Source organism: Chiloscyllium punctatum, chromosome 45 (assembly GCF_047496795.1).
Source record: "Chiloscyllium punctatum isolate Juve2018m chromosome 45, sChiPun1.3, whole genome shotgun sequence".
NCBI lineage: Eukaryota > Metazoa > Chordata > Chondrichthyes > Orectolobiformes > Hemiscylliidae > Chiloscyllium > Chiloscyllium punctatum.
The window spans coordinates 35580433-35595281 of NC_092783.1; the positions used below are offsets into that span (position 1 = coordinate 35580433).

At 39.5% G+C, this 14849-nt stretch overlaps 1 protein-coding gene across 9 annotated transcripts in view; it reads right to left on the bottom strand.

Annotated features, from left to right (window-relative positions):
• hmga1a (high mobility group AT-hook 1a) overlaps nt 1-14849 on the bottom strand; it is a 122977-nt gene that overhangs the window by 55444 nt on the left and 52684 nt on the right. For 7 of the 9 annotated variants that reach the window (XR_011955383.1, XR_011955386.1, XR_011955384.1 and 4 more), the window contains one exon: nt 4441-4491. The exons of the other annotated variants lie outside the window; for them this stretch is intronic. Coding sequence is in view for 4 of the 7 variants with exons in the window: in XM_072563535.1 (XP_072419636.1) it covers nt 4441-4491 (51 nt within the window). In the remaining 3 variants the exon portion in view is untranslated. The remainder of the gene's footprint in view (nt 1-4440; nt 4492-14849) is intronic. 9 annotated transcript variants of the gene reach the window in all.

Below are 14849 nucleotides of genomic sequence, written 5' to 3' on the forward strand. Positions count from 1 at the left end.
CTTCGAACAGATATAGCAACTCACGATATAAGGTGCAGTCAGCTATCAACAGCAGTGGAATTGTTCCCCAGTACAATCTGCAAATTCATAACCTATACATATCTCATCCATTACACCATTAAGTCAGGCGATCAAGTCTGGTTCAACAGACAGTGCAGGAGGGGATGTCAGGAACAGCACCAGGCATACCTAAACAATGAGGTGTCAGCCTGATGAATATGCTAAGCAGGACCATTTGCATGCCAAACAACATAAGCAGCAACTGATAGAGACAACTAAGCAATCCCGCACCAACAGATCAAATTCTGCCATATCCAGTGATGTGCATAGTGGTGGACAATTAAACAACTCACTGGACAAGGAGATTCCACAAATATCCCCATCCTTAATGATGGAAGAGCTCAATACATCAGTGCAAAAGAAACAGCTGAAGTGTTTGCAGCAATCTTCAACTATAAGTACTCAAGTAGAAGATCTCCACCAGTTATCTCCAGAAACACAGCCAATGTGAATCACTCCACATCATATTAAAAAATGGTTAGAAGCACTGGATACTGCTAAGGCTATGGCTCTTGACAACATTCTGGCAATAGTACTGAATACCGGTGCTCCACAACTTGCCAGTCCCCTAGCTAAACTCTTCCAGTACACTTACAACTTTGGTATCTATCCAACAATGTGGAAAATTGCTCAGGTATGTCATCTTGTACATAGAAAGTAAGAAAAATCCAGTTTGGCCAATTAACATCCCATGAGTCGATCATTAGTAAAGTGATAGGAGGTGTCATCAACAGTACTATCAAGCAGCACCAGCTCAGCGACTTCCAGTTTGTGTTCTGCCATGGCTACTCCGCTCCTGACATCATTAAAGCCTTGATTCAAACATGGACAAAACAGCTGAATTCCAGAGGTGATATGACATCAAGACCGCATTCGAACTAGTAATGGTATCATGAGGACCCAACAAAACTGCGTCAATGGTATCGAGGGCAAACTCTCCAGTGGTTGGAGCCATACTTGACACAGAGGAAAATGGTAGCGGTTGCTTGAGGTCAGTCATCTCAACTCCAGGACATTTTTGCAGGAATACGTCAAGTTATTCTCCTTGGTCCAACCATCTTAAGCTACTTCATCAATGACATTCCGTCCACATTAAAAAGGTCAGAAGTGGGATATTCACCATGACAGCACAATGTTCAGCACTATTCATGACTCCTCAGGTACTGAACAATCCATGGTGAAATACAATCAGACCTGAACAATATCCAGCTTGGACTGACAAGTGGCAAGTAACATTCACGTCACACAAGTGCCAGGCAATGACCATCTCCAATAAGAAATCATCTAACCACTGCCCCTTGACATTCAAATGGTGTTGACATCACTAAATCCCCATTATCAACATCTTTGGGATTACCATTGACCAGAAATTCAACTGGAGTTGTCACATAAACATAATGGCTACAAGAGCAGGTCAAAGGCTGGGAATACTACAGCAAGTAACTCACCTCCAGATTCCCTAAAGCCTGTCAATCATCTACAAGGCACAAGTCAGGAGTGCAATAGAATATTCCCCACTTGCCTAGATGGGTACAGCTCCAACAACACTAAAGAAGCTTGACACCATCCAGGACAATGCAGTCCACTTGACTGTTACCATATCCATAGCATCTAATCCCTCCACCACCGACACTCAGTCGCAGCAGTGTACAACTTATAAGATGCACTGCATAAATTTACCAAGGCTCCTTAAACAGCATATTTCAAACCGACGACCATTTCCATCTAGAAGGACAAGGGGTAGCAGATACATGGGAATACCACCACCTGCAAGTTCCCCTCCAAGCCACTCACCACTCCTTCACTGTCACTGGATTAAAATCTTCAACAGCACTGTCTCAATGGCAACTACAGACTAGAAATAAATGCTTGCCAGCCAGCAATGCTCACGTCCTACAAATAAATGTTAAAAAAAACTCATGTTTGTCTGGCCTGGGGCACATGTCATGAACCATGCAGGGCAGATTAAGAATGACAGTATTTGTTCTGGTGCACAATGGGCTTTGTGAGTACAACAGACATTGAGAAATTCTGGGATATTGGCTGACTGATCATTTGTTCCAGAAATCAGATGGAACAAACACCACAGTAACATGACGGTAATAAATAAGGCAAGTTTGGTAACTCATGAGGCCTCACAGCAACAAAAAAAAACTTGACACAACTTTCTACTTAGCCAAAACAAAATCTAAGGTTCAGTCCACTGTGTCCTCTCTCATTAAGTTTTGAATCAATTCTCATTTATGCATCTTTGAATCACATAGTATGACATAAAAGTATATCATTTGGCAGCTTCATTGAATAATACCCTGTTCATGGAGAGAGGAAATAAATCAATTCACACAATGTCTAATTTCAACTGGTCAGCATAAATGCAAGTTACTACAATAGCAAGAATTTGTTAAAGTTTGTGAATGGCACCAAACATAAGAATGCATGATGTACTTTTTGTACATCAACGTTTCAGTGACTTCTAGTTTCCATTCAGCAAGGGCTCTAAAACTACTTTATTTGCAGGGACAGGTTTAAAATAGAGGAAATGTAATTTAATAGGGATTAAATCAGGCAGATTCTGAAAATAGGCATAGGTAGTGATTCAAGTGTAAGTAGCACTTGCTGCCTGCTAATTTACCCAATTACTGTGCACAGACCAGAACCATAACCATCTACTACCCTCCCCTCCACCACCTCCCCCCCCACCCCCCACCACCGACACTCAGTTGCAGCAGTGTGTACAATTTGTAAGATGCACTGCGTACATTCAATAATTGGTGTGCTGTTGAGTGGTTGCACACTTCACTGGGGGACCTCAGTATGTGTAAAGCTAGTGTCAGTTCCATGAACTTTGGCACTAAAGAACAGTCCTCATCACTCAGTGATTACCCTGTGGTTATATGAGCTAATTCAATAAAGATGTCACAGATGAATGCCACAGAATAAAGGCCATCAATAACCTGTTCGGATAACCCAGGCATTGACCCTGCATGGTAACTGGACATGGAGATGTAGCACAACCAAAAATGACTCTCCTCCCTCAGAGTTGACATGCAAAATCTATAAAATAATATGCGTGTCAACAGTGGCACCCTCCACCATGGAGAAGCCTATCATCTTTGATAAAGCACATGTTCATTCTGCCTGCTTCTCTCTGGCCAGACAGCAATGAAATCATTAACTCTGTTTTTGCTCCACAGATGCTGCAAAACCTGAGATTTTCCAGCAGTTTCTGTTTTTATGACATCCCCCTTTCCGCAAATACACAACCTCAATGGATTTCCTTATGCATGTATGAATAGTGAAGATATTTCACATGTTGCTTGCTCTGGATGCAAAGAATCCACATGTAAAAATTCAAAGCCACAGTCAACTACTGACAATGCTGCCCTTACCATATCTAAGTTTGCAAATGTGACTACAGGAAGTGGCAGCATTCAATGTGGATATTGTTATTCAATCAGATAAACAGCACACCGCTCCTCACTAAGCATCAAAATGAGACCTATTTCCAAATAATATAACCTCCTTGTTCAGAGTCCTTCTCTCTTCTCTTTTCTGGCAGCTTGTCCTGCTTGGTATCTCCTCTGCTTTTTATCCTTTGCATGCCATAGGCCAAGGAGATGTGCCCATAATCTAGTATTAAGTTTAAACAATGGGGATGGTGTATTGGTGGTGGTGGTGGCGGTGGTGGGGATGCGGGGAGGGGAAGGTGGGATTGTCTCCTTCCTGCTACAGGATGCATGTTCAGGTTAAAGCCTGGAAAACGCCTGTACAGGCATCAAATCAGAATTACTGATTGATGTCACTATATACCTACCCTGCATATTTCCAACAGATCACTGTACACTGCTGATACCATCACCAATATACCCTTCAGTGCAGCCTGACCCAAATGTTGTAAATGGCCCTTAAACAAAACTCTCTGCACTCAAAAAGTAAATAGTAACACGTAAAATAAGAATAACAGTTAGTTGATAAAAATACGACAAAATCAGAAGGAAGAATGAACACATTGAATTAGTTGCCTTAAATTAACTGCCAGTTACTGTTACTTCAACTAGAACAATGATAATGTTATAGGTGGTTGCACACTTCATATTTTGTAGCAGGTGGACAATAAGCATGGCAGACTTGACTTCACATGCAAAACAAATAAATAAGCTCAGATCTAAAAGAAACCTAGCTTTGTATAACAGGTAGCAATATATAATGCATATTTCACTTATGCTGATTAATGGAAAATAAAACTTTTGGAGGTCTACAAAAGATTTATAAAGCTTTGAGAAAACAACATTACCCAAGCATATTTAAAATGTAGAAAGATAGTAAACACTGTTAGTGAATAAATGCTTTTTTTTAAAAAGGGAAAACAAAATTGCTTACCCTTTTTCTTGGTCTACCTCTGGGTTTTTTTGTTCCTGACGTTTCACCTTTCTGGAATTCCATGGAAAACATAATTAGAATGCAAAGCAATGACGGTGCGTTTTTGGTATGCCAAGCTGTTCATTTTTCACAGCGGTCATCACAGAAATAAACTTGTATTTACACAGTAGCTATCATGTAGCAAAAAAAAAAAATCAAGCTTCGCAATCTTCATAGTGAGTATGACCAAAGTTGAAAATCATGGAGATGATAAATGGGAATGGATGGAACATAGTGGAGGAATTCAGGAACACATTTGTAATCTATAACTAGTATGTGCCCCAAGTTTGACAAACTTCTGGTTCGCTGAAAACATAGTGTAACTTATGGAATCAGGCGAGCATCCACAAAATATCACAGGCCAAGTAAATTCTAGAAATTTGGATAAGGATTGCAGTTGAACTGCAAAAAGAAAAATACTTTTAGTTAGAAGGCTGCATTGCTAGAAACTAGCAAGAAGATTGATGATTTTAGTATCACACTAGACTTGGACAACATTCAGCATTCAGCCAATAAATGGCCAGTAATATTTGCAACACACAAATACTGGGCAATGACAATCTCAAACAAAAGAAATATTAACTACCTCCAATTGACATTCAATGTTATTATCATCGCCATTACTATCACTGAAACTCCTGATGAACCGGACCAGCCATATAAATATTGCAGCAGACGTTCAGAGAATACGTCAGAGGCTAGGAATTCTGAGGCAACTGAGTCACCTCGTGTCCTCAAACCCTGAACACCACAAGGCCGAAGACAGAAGTGAGATACAATGCACTCCACTTGCCTCAGTGGAGCTCCAATAATAGCAAAAATGCTCAATATTACCAAGGATAAAGCAGACCATTTGATCGGCTCCCCATCCCACCATCTTCAAAATTCACTCCCTCCACCACCGATACACAATGGCAGCAATGTCTACCGTTTACAGGGTGCAATTCATCAATACTTTTTTAAAAGCATTCTCCAAACTGATGACTTCCACCACTTGGAAGGACATGGAAACACCAACAGCTCAAGTTACCCTTCAAGCCATACACCATTCTGATTTGAAACCATGTCGCCATCCCTTCACTGTCACTGTTTCAAATCCCAGAATTTCCTTCCTAACTGAACTGTGGGTGTCCCTACACGCCAAGAACCGGCTCAATAAGGCAGCTCACCACTATCACCCTCTCAAGGACAACCTAGGAAGAGGCAATAAAGGCTAGCCTGGCCAGGAATGCCCACATCCAATGAACACATGAAAATAAAAGTTTGTCCATTTATGACAAAGACTAACAGAAGGTGATGGATAAGCTGCCAAAGTGAGAAGGACAAAGATAGCCAGAAGCCATATTGTGAAGGTGAAGGATGTGTTAACAACCACAAGAACACAAGTTTGTAACAAGGAAAAAATATAACTCAAAAGATGTTACATTCTACCAGTTTCCTGTATGCCTTAGAAACTTGAACAACAATAAATTTCAGAAAAGGAAATAGAGGGCTCTCGGCTGTGAATGTTAAGACATAATGTATAAAATTCCAGCTACAAACTGTAAGAGATATAAACAAGTACTTTAAAAGACTCGGTAACATCCAAAAATAAAAAGTCAGTATTTCAGCCATTAGCTCACAGCTGAAATTAGCAGAGTTCCAGTAAGTGAACAGCAGCAAGACAGGATCAAAATTAGGTGCAGTTAGATCACAGCCATCACAATGGATATGAGAGAGCAGATGAGCTTGACACACCAAGATAGCACATCTTCTGGAATAGAAACAGTAGTCACAAGCAGGAACAGGAATCAAAAAATGCAGAAGAACTGGAAAAATGCTTTTCAAACTCAGGAGTATTGAGGATGAAGCCGAAAAACGGAATTTGTTGCAGGATTGAATACAGTAAGTCCACCAAGAAATTTGTAAATAAGAATGCTAATTTTCAATGAATTGATTTGGAATGAGAGGTAGCAGATATTGTTGAAAACAATGCTGATGCATTTGATCTTGGATGCAAAAGTTGAAGTTTTGGATTAAATGGCGTTTGCAGAGAGTGGAACTTCGGAATTCTGTGGATTGTATCAATTGTCAATTGCTCAGTGACAAAAGAGGTAATTGAAAATATTTCACTGGGGCAAAGTAGAAACGAAGGACATAACGTTTCTAGGATGGAAAGGATACTCTTAGACTTAGAAAGAAAGTGAGTTTTTAAACTTAGCTTGTTAGCAAACTGGCAGTTATCCACCATTAATTCAGGTTGAGTCAGCAACAAAATAGAGCAATGAACTGTGTATTGTGTGTTATGGAAGGTTAGTATCTTGCGTCAAACCAAGCTATGGAGGCACAAGAGAAGAATCCAGTAGAAGAGATGTTGGGCTCACTGGAATATGGATGAAGGCAATAGATAGCAATAGAATTTAAAACAGGCACTTTCTTGAAGTTTAATCGCAGAGTGATAAATCAGCATGAAGCGTCTTACTATATTAAAGGCTGTGAAAAGGACGAGGCAACGAACAAGGATAAGAATTTACAATCACACTTATACGGAATATTTAGCTAGGCTGCTTTCAGTGGAGGGATTGGATTTAAGCCAGACTGAAAAGATTCAAAAAGGCAGCATGAGAGAAATATTAGGCTTAAACGGTGAAAGCATCCCAGAATGGAAGACAAATAGTAAAAAAGTTGAAATTAGCCAAAATACTTATCAATTTTTATAATGTTTTGTGAGTTAGACCATTACATAAATGAGACCTTTCATAATTATTTAACACTTCACCTTAAAGTTGTCAATGTCTCACTAATTGTCCACCAAGGATTCCAGGACAAATAACACAATAAGCTGAATTTCTATGCTAGTTTAGCAGCTTAACGGAAATAGACCAGGCTACAAACATTGTAGAAATCTATTATTCTCATTCTTAAATGTTGCAAATGGAACACCTCATCAAACAAAAATATATTTAGTTTTGCTACATTATTCTATTGTTACAGTAGTCCCTTTAAAACTTCTACAAACATTGACTAGTTACTGGGTTAGGAAGTCCTGTGTACATTTGAGCCACATGAATCGGGACAAACTAGGTTCAATCTTTTTGCAACTAGCTTATCTTTGCTAAGGCAGTGATTTAACACAAATTGGTTTTGGTGCTTTTTTTAATTGGACGGAGTGAGAGAGAAATCAACCAGGCTTCCTGCTCCTGACTGCTATCCGGAAATGGCTGAAATGTGTGCACACATGTATATTTGCTTACATACCTGAAGGTGAGGTTGGGCTTGGCAATGAACTCTCCCAGTAGAAGAACAACATATTAATATCTCAAGGGTTATTTTAAGTGGATGCGAATGAAACTTGAATATACAATGGAACATCTTGCAAAGTACTTCCTAAACTTTCTGCTTAAAAGAAATTTATTTAATAACTACACATCATTCTTGGAAATATATGATGGAATTTGGTAGAAATCGTTGCGTATCAGCAGACACAAGTAATACTCAGTTTTAAGCTATTCTGATAGCATTTATGCTGTTACAGACTTGACAAACTTGTGAAATGTCAAAAACAATGAGATTACAATTACAGACTGCTGTGTCGATCAATCTCAAATCTAATCTGGTTCTTTACAACATAAAAGAGCTTCTCCAGGCAAAATGTAATCTCATATTGTCACATCCTACATAATACTGTATCTAATTCTTCATTCTCTTTCCAGAATTATTTATGTTTGTGCACTAATAACAAACATAATTTTCATTTCAATCAGTGAAAAATAACAAGTTACACATTAGGGCCAGGATGATTCAGGTCGGTGGGGATGCTGACCTAGCATGAAAAAAATCCTAGAACAGAAATTTTGGCTTGTATAACTGACCACAATAACGCCACACAGAACCACAAAATGTACTTCCATTCCACAGATTTAATGAGCCAGACATGCAAATAAGTTTTAAGAGGATTTGCGCAGTCTAACTGACCACAATTAAAATGTACTTTTAAAATATGTATTTTTTAAAATGGGTGATATATTATTCTCAATAATATATAAATATTCTTTAAAAGTAACATTCTTAGCCATGAGATTTTGGAGCTTCACCGCTTTCATGTTTTAAAAGGAAATACATTTTCCCACAATTGAATTCATGTTTAGGATCTTCAAAGGCAATTTTAAGCCACATTTAATCGCTAATTACAGGAGGAAATCATCTGAAGATTTTACACATATAATTAACAACATTCTGGACTAGTGAGGGAAAGAAATATTAATAATAAAATGTAAAAATGTAAATGAATATTGTGATTACAATATAACCAAAATCAAATATTATTTAAAAGAGAATTCAACATTTCATACTGTTCACCAAAATGATTCTAGTGACTTAGTAGCCTGACTTTTTCCATCCTCCTGGCAAATTTCTTTAATGATAGGTCTTGCTGAGTCATTGAAAATATTCAATGATTTTGCAACAGAAAAAAATGAAAATAACACATATAAGCATTGCTTTTTATTAAAATTTGGTTATAACAATATCTGTAACTCCTCAGTGTCTGTCCATCATCTACAAAGCACAAGTCAGGAGCATGATGGAATACTCAACACTTGCCTAGATGTGCGCAGCTCCAACAATACTCAAGTTTGAAACCATCCAGGACAAGGCAGCCCACTTTACCAGCACCCAACATGCACCTTCAACATGCACTCCTTTCACCACTGTTGCAGTGGCAGCAGTGTGTACCATCTACAAGATGCATCACAGCTACTCACCAAAGCTCCTCCATCTGCACCTTACAAATCAACAGCTAACTATAAGTACAAAGGCAATTGACACAAGCCACTACCATTCTAACCAACACTTGTATTGCTATTCCTTTACTGTGGCTGGGTAAAAATCCTGCAGCTTCCTTCCTAAAGCATGAAAGGTGTCCCTACATCACAAAAGCTGTGGCAGTTCACTAAGGCAGCTCACCGCTATATTCTCTAGGATAATCAAGGATGGACAATAAACACTAGCACAGCCAGCAATGCCCAGATCCCATGAAATGAATAAAACAAAACATTGCATTTACTTATCCTTTATGTGACATGTGCATGCCCCAATCTCCACTGGAAGATTGGAAGTACATTGAACAGCATCTGATCTGAATTCAAGTCATCAGAACAGATGGCTAGTTGGTTTGAAACAGTTATTCATTAAAACAGCCAAGAAATACAATAGTTCAAAAGGATAGTGTGCGTTCATTACATACTAAATTCAAATTCTAACAAGAGATCTTGAAAATAAATTTGCAAACTAGATACAGAGAGTGTTTCTCTAAACGGCAAAATGTCCACTAATGCATAGAAATTAAAGTTAAACATTTGTTTACATACTCAAGCGTTACCAAGAACTTAAGGTAGAGTGCAGTTCATTTGCAAAATGAAGGACTCAAATATCTTTCACTTAAAATCAGCAACAGACTGCCAAGAACATTCCTCTGCTGTCAATAGTCTTCCACTGCACTATATACTTGGCTTTGGTTTTCTTCATCTGAACATAGTTTAGTCTCTTCCCTTCTACTCCTGACACCCATTTCTTTGTTCTACTGTCACACGATTCTGTAAAATCCTTTGTTTACCTATTTTACTAAATTTGAATTTTTCAAATTAGGCTTCTTCAGGCCACTGAAATGATCTCAAAAAATATTGTATAGTGTCATTGTGATCATGGTGCAATATTCTTCCAGTCCTCCATGAACCTGTTGATATGGTCATCTCATCCCTCTCTGCCCTGTTCATTGAAGCTGCTGTCACTGGGGACATTTCTTAATATTAAATTTACCTAAATATTAACATACATAAATATCAAATTTGCTGGTAGTTCCACTCTTGCCTATTCGATCATAGCCAAAAAGGATCCAATAACGCTATCTCTCTCATCACTGCACCATGGCATGTATTATAAAACAAAGAACAAAGAAATTATAGCACAGGAACAGCCATCCAAGCCTGCATCAATCCAGATCCTCTATCTAAACCTGTCACCTATTTTCCAAGGATCTGTATCCCTCTGCTCCCCACCCATTCATGCATCTGTCTAGATACACCTTAAATGATGCTATTATGCCTGCCAATACCACCTCTGCTGGCAACGTGTTCCAGACACATACCACCCTCTGTGTAAAGAACTTTCCTTGCATAGCTCCCTTAAAACATTTCCCCTCTTACCTTGAACTTATGACCCCTAGTAATTGAGACCCCACTCTGGGAAAAAGCTTCTTGCTATCCATCCTGTCTATACCTCATGATTTTGTAGACCTCAATCAGATTCCCCCTCAACCTCCAATGAAAATAATCCTCATCTACTCAACCACTCTCCACAGCTTGCACCCTCCATACCAGACAACATCCTGGTGAACCTCCCTGTACCCTCTCCAAAGCATCCACATCCTATCGGCAATGTTGCAACCAGAACTGTACACAGTATTCCAAATGTGACTGAACCAAAGTCCTATACCACTGTAACATGACTTGCCAATTCTTGTACTCAATACCCCGCCCAATGAAGGAAAGCATGCCATATGCATTCTTGACCGGTCTATTGATCTGTATTGCCATCTTCAGGGTTCAATGGACCAGAGCACCCAGATCTCTCTGTGCATCAATTTTTTTCAAAGGACTTTTCCATTAACTGTAAAGTTCACTCTTGAATTGGATCTTCCAAAATGCATCATCACGCATTTGCCCTTCTCTCAACCAAGTTGCAGTAATACCAACATCATCATGCTCCCAGGTACTAATCCAAGCCCTAAGTTCATCTGTCTTATTAACTAAACATCTCGCATTAAAACAAATGCGCCTCAGACCACCTGTCCCTTGGTGTTCATCATTTGCTTCCTGCCTACTTCTCCCCTTAGTCACGCTGACTTCATTACACACTTCCTTACAGGCTTTAGTTACTACCTCCTTACTGGCCACTAACCACCTCATTTTGTTGCCATCCCCCTGCCATATTAGTTTAAAACCTACCAAACAGCATTAGCAAAAGCACCCCCAGGACATTGATTCCAGTCCTGCCTAGGTGTAGACCATCCGATTTAGAATAGTCTCACCTCCCCCAGAAGTGGTCCCAATGTCCAAAAAATCTGAAGCCCTCCCTCCTGCACCATCTCTCAAGCCATTCATTAATCCTGCCTATTCTTTCATTTCTACTCTGACTAGCATGTGGCACTGGTAGCAATCCTGAGATTACTACCTCCAAGGTCCTATTTTTTAACTTGGCTCCTAACTCCCTAAATTCTGCTTGCAGAACCTCATCCCAGCTATTACCTGTATCATTGGTGCCTATGTACAACAGGACAGTTGGCTGTTCACCCTCCCCCTTCAGAAAGCCCTGCAGCCGATCTGAGACATCCCTGACCCATGCAACTAGGAGGCAACGTACCATTTGGGAGTCTTGGTTTCAATCACAGAACCGCCTATCTACTCCCCTTACAACTGAATCCCCTATGACTATAGCCCTTCCACTCTTTGTCCCACCCTTCTGTACAGCAGAGCCAGCCATGGTCCCATGAACTTGGCTACTACTGCATTTCCCTGGTGAGCCATCTCTCCCAACTGTATCCAAAACGGTATACCTGTTTTGGAGGGAGACGATCGCAGTGTCCACTGCCCTCCTGCTCTTTCTATACCTTTCGGTCACCCATTCCCTTTCTCCTTCAGCAATCCTAATCTGCGGTGTGACCAATTCGCTAAACATGCTGTCCATGACCTCCTCAACATCGTGGATTCTCCAAAATGAGTCCATCCATAGCTCCAAAGCAGTCATGCAGGCTAACAAGAGTTGCAGCTGGACACACTTCTTGTACGTGAAGGAGTTAGGGGCATTAGCCACACCATCCCTGAGCTCCAACACAGAGCAAGAGGAGCATTACACAGGTCTGGGGTCTGCTGCTATTTTTACTCTTAAATTTAACTTAGTCCAACTATAATACCAAAGAAAGGATAAATGAAATGGAAAAAAAGAAATTTTTAATCAATCACGCTACTTAGCAGCACACGATTAAAAAAAGAAAAAAAAAGCCTTACCTTATCAACACACCACAGTATTTTTTTTTCAGTTAGAGGAGGGCGGTGGGCGGGTGGGTGACACTGCACATGTAATGTCAGGTTTAGCCATTGCCCAAATATATGTTCACTCACCTTCCCTTATCCCCCTCTCCATCATCTGCATTCTAAGACCTTTCTTAGATACTTTGTATACAAGAATAGGGTGTTGCTGACAAGCCCAGGATTGATTGCCCACCATCAACTGTCTTTAAAAATGTGTTGTTTCATTTTGAATGGTTTCTCAAGACATTTTAGGGGGGTTGTTAGGAATCAACCACATTGCTAGAGAGACATATGGGACAAACAAATAAGGAGAACAGATGGCATCTTCTAAAAAAAAGTGGATTTTCATGGCAAATCAGATAGTTTCATTGCCACCATGATTGAAAGTAGTTTTACATTCCAGATTTATTGAATTAATTCAATTTAAATTCTTCAGGAGTCTAGTTTGGATCCAAACTCATGTCTCTGGATCATTATTCAAAACTTTTGGACGACAGGTCCACAAATATAATCACTACATCTATTGTATCTCCTGAAGACACAAGTTCTATTTCTCCATTATTCTTTTCAACTATTACACTTTGTCATATTATTTGCCTGAAATCTAGTCTTTGATGAGTTACAACATTTCCATCGCTGAGGTTTGGAAAGACTGAAGCCACGGAACAGGATTTTGGGTTGAGACACTAAGGGGAGATTAAACGAGGGTCGCAGCCCTTTACTGTGCAGAAAACATTTCACCTGGAAGCGATTTTCCGAGTTGGCCAATTAGACGTCAGAGGGTGAATTTATCATCTAATTAAAGGAAGCTGATTTGAACCATTAAGCCCTCCGAGATGAAGCAGTTCAGGTCAGAGATGGAGGAGTGTTTCCCATTTGAGGTGCATTCTCTGCACATATTAAAACTTTTAACTTAAAAAATAGCCTCAACAGCCAGGTTTACAAACCCTTAAAGAGAGCGAACTTTGGCTGCATCAGAGGTCAGATGTACAGGGAGTGCCTCAAAGACTGACTGGAGTATTAGCCTTTCAGTCTACTCCAAGGAGACTGCCAAATGTCTCAGGGCAGTTGGCAGTCAAACTGACAAGTTCCATTGGCTTATTGCAATAAGCCTTTGTAGATCATTGAGCCTGTTCAATTGGCTACTTATGGGCAAAAATCCAACCCTTCACTTTTGAACCCCATCACTAAATCAATCCTCTCTGTTGAATCTCTCTCTAAATGTTATAACTGAGCAAATCATTGCTGACACAGAAAATATATTTTTTTACTCATAAAAATCAACGTGGACTGGAACCCCTTATTGAGATATTCAGAGAAGAGATTTAAAGAAGTCATTGCGATCATGACAGTCTCATCAGTAAAGGCATTTCATGCTGGAATACCAGAACATACAATATGTCGTCCGTTCTATTCTCAATATCCTGTATCCTTTGATATTCTTAGGCTCAAAGAAAGAAAAGTAATACACAAGGTTTCCCACTTCTGGTCGCTATCAATTGTGCTCTGCTGGAAAATGTTAGTTTGGGCTCAGTTTTGATGCTCACTTCAGGTAAATTGCTTACCAACATTCTCTGTCTAGGCTCAAAGATGATGTTGCCTAGGGTGAGGTACTGGCATACTGCTCATGCCTTTTACACTAGATATCCCCCAAGGCTTAAATCCTGCCTGCATTGAAAGAATAAAAATCTCTTTTTGCCATTTATTTGGATCCCAAACTGACAATTAGATAACCGAACTTTGATCATTTATAAACCCATAATTCAACACAATTGAAAAAAGGGTATATGACTCGTGTCAGAGTATCTTTTTGAAAACAAAAATCACAAAAGAGGACTATGCTTCTGAAGAAGAGATCCGGCTACTGTGGATGCTTTGCTCTGCACCACATTTGTGGTACATTTGAATAGGAAAGCACTTCAACAACAGTTCATGCAATATCTCATACAGACAGAAGACTTGAATACCAGGAAGCTACCTATCACACAATGCCACAATTCACTATTCAGACATGAGCAAAAGAGTTACAATTACTGCACCATACATATAGAGACAGGTAGTGCTTTTACTGATCATAAGGCAAGCTCATCAAATACCTCAGATTTAAATATAACTCGTTGTATCATTAGCAAATTATAAATCAGAAAAATGGAATTAACCTCACAATTGTTGCCTTAAGTTAAAACATAAGAATGGAGCCTGCCCAAGATAAGGACTTCCAAAGAAATAAATCTGACTGAATAAACTGAGCCAGAACAAATACAAATTGAGAAGAGGCCAAAGATAAAAACAACACCTTTTCTA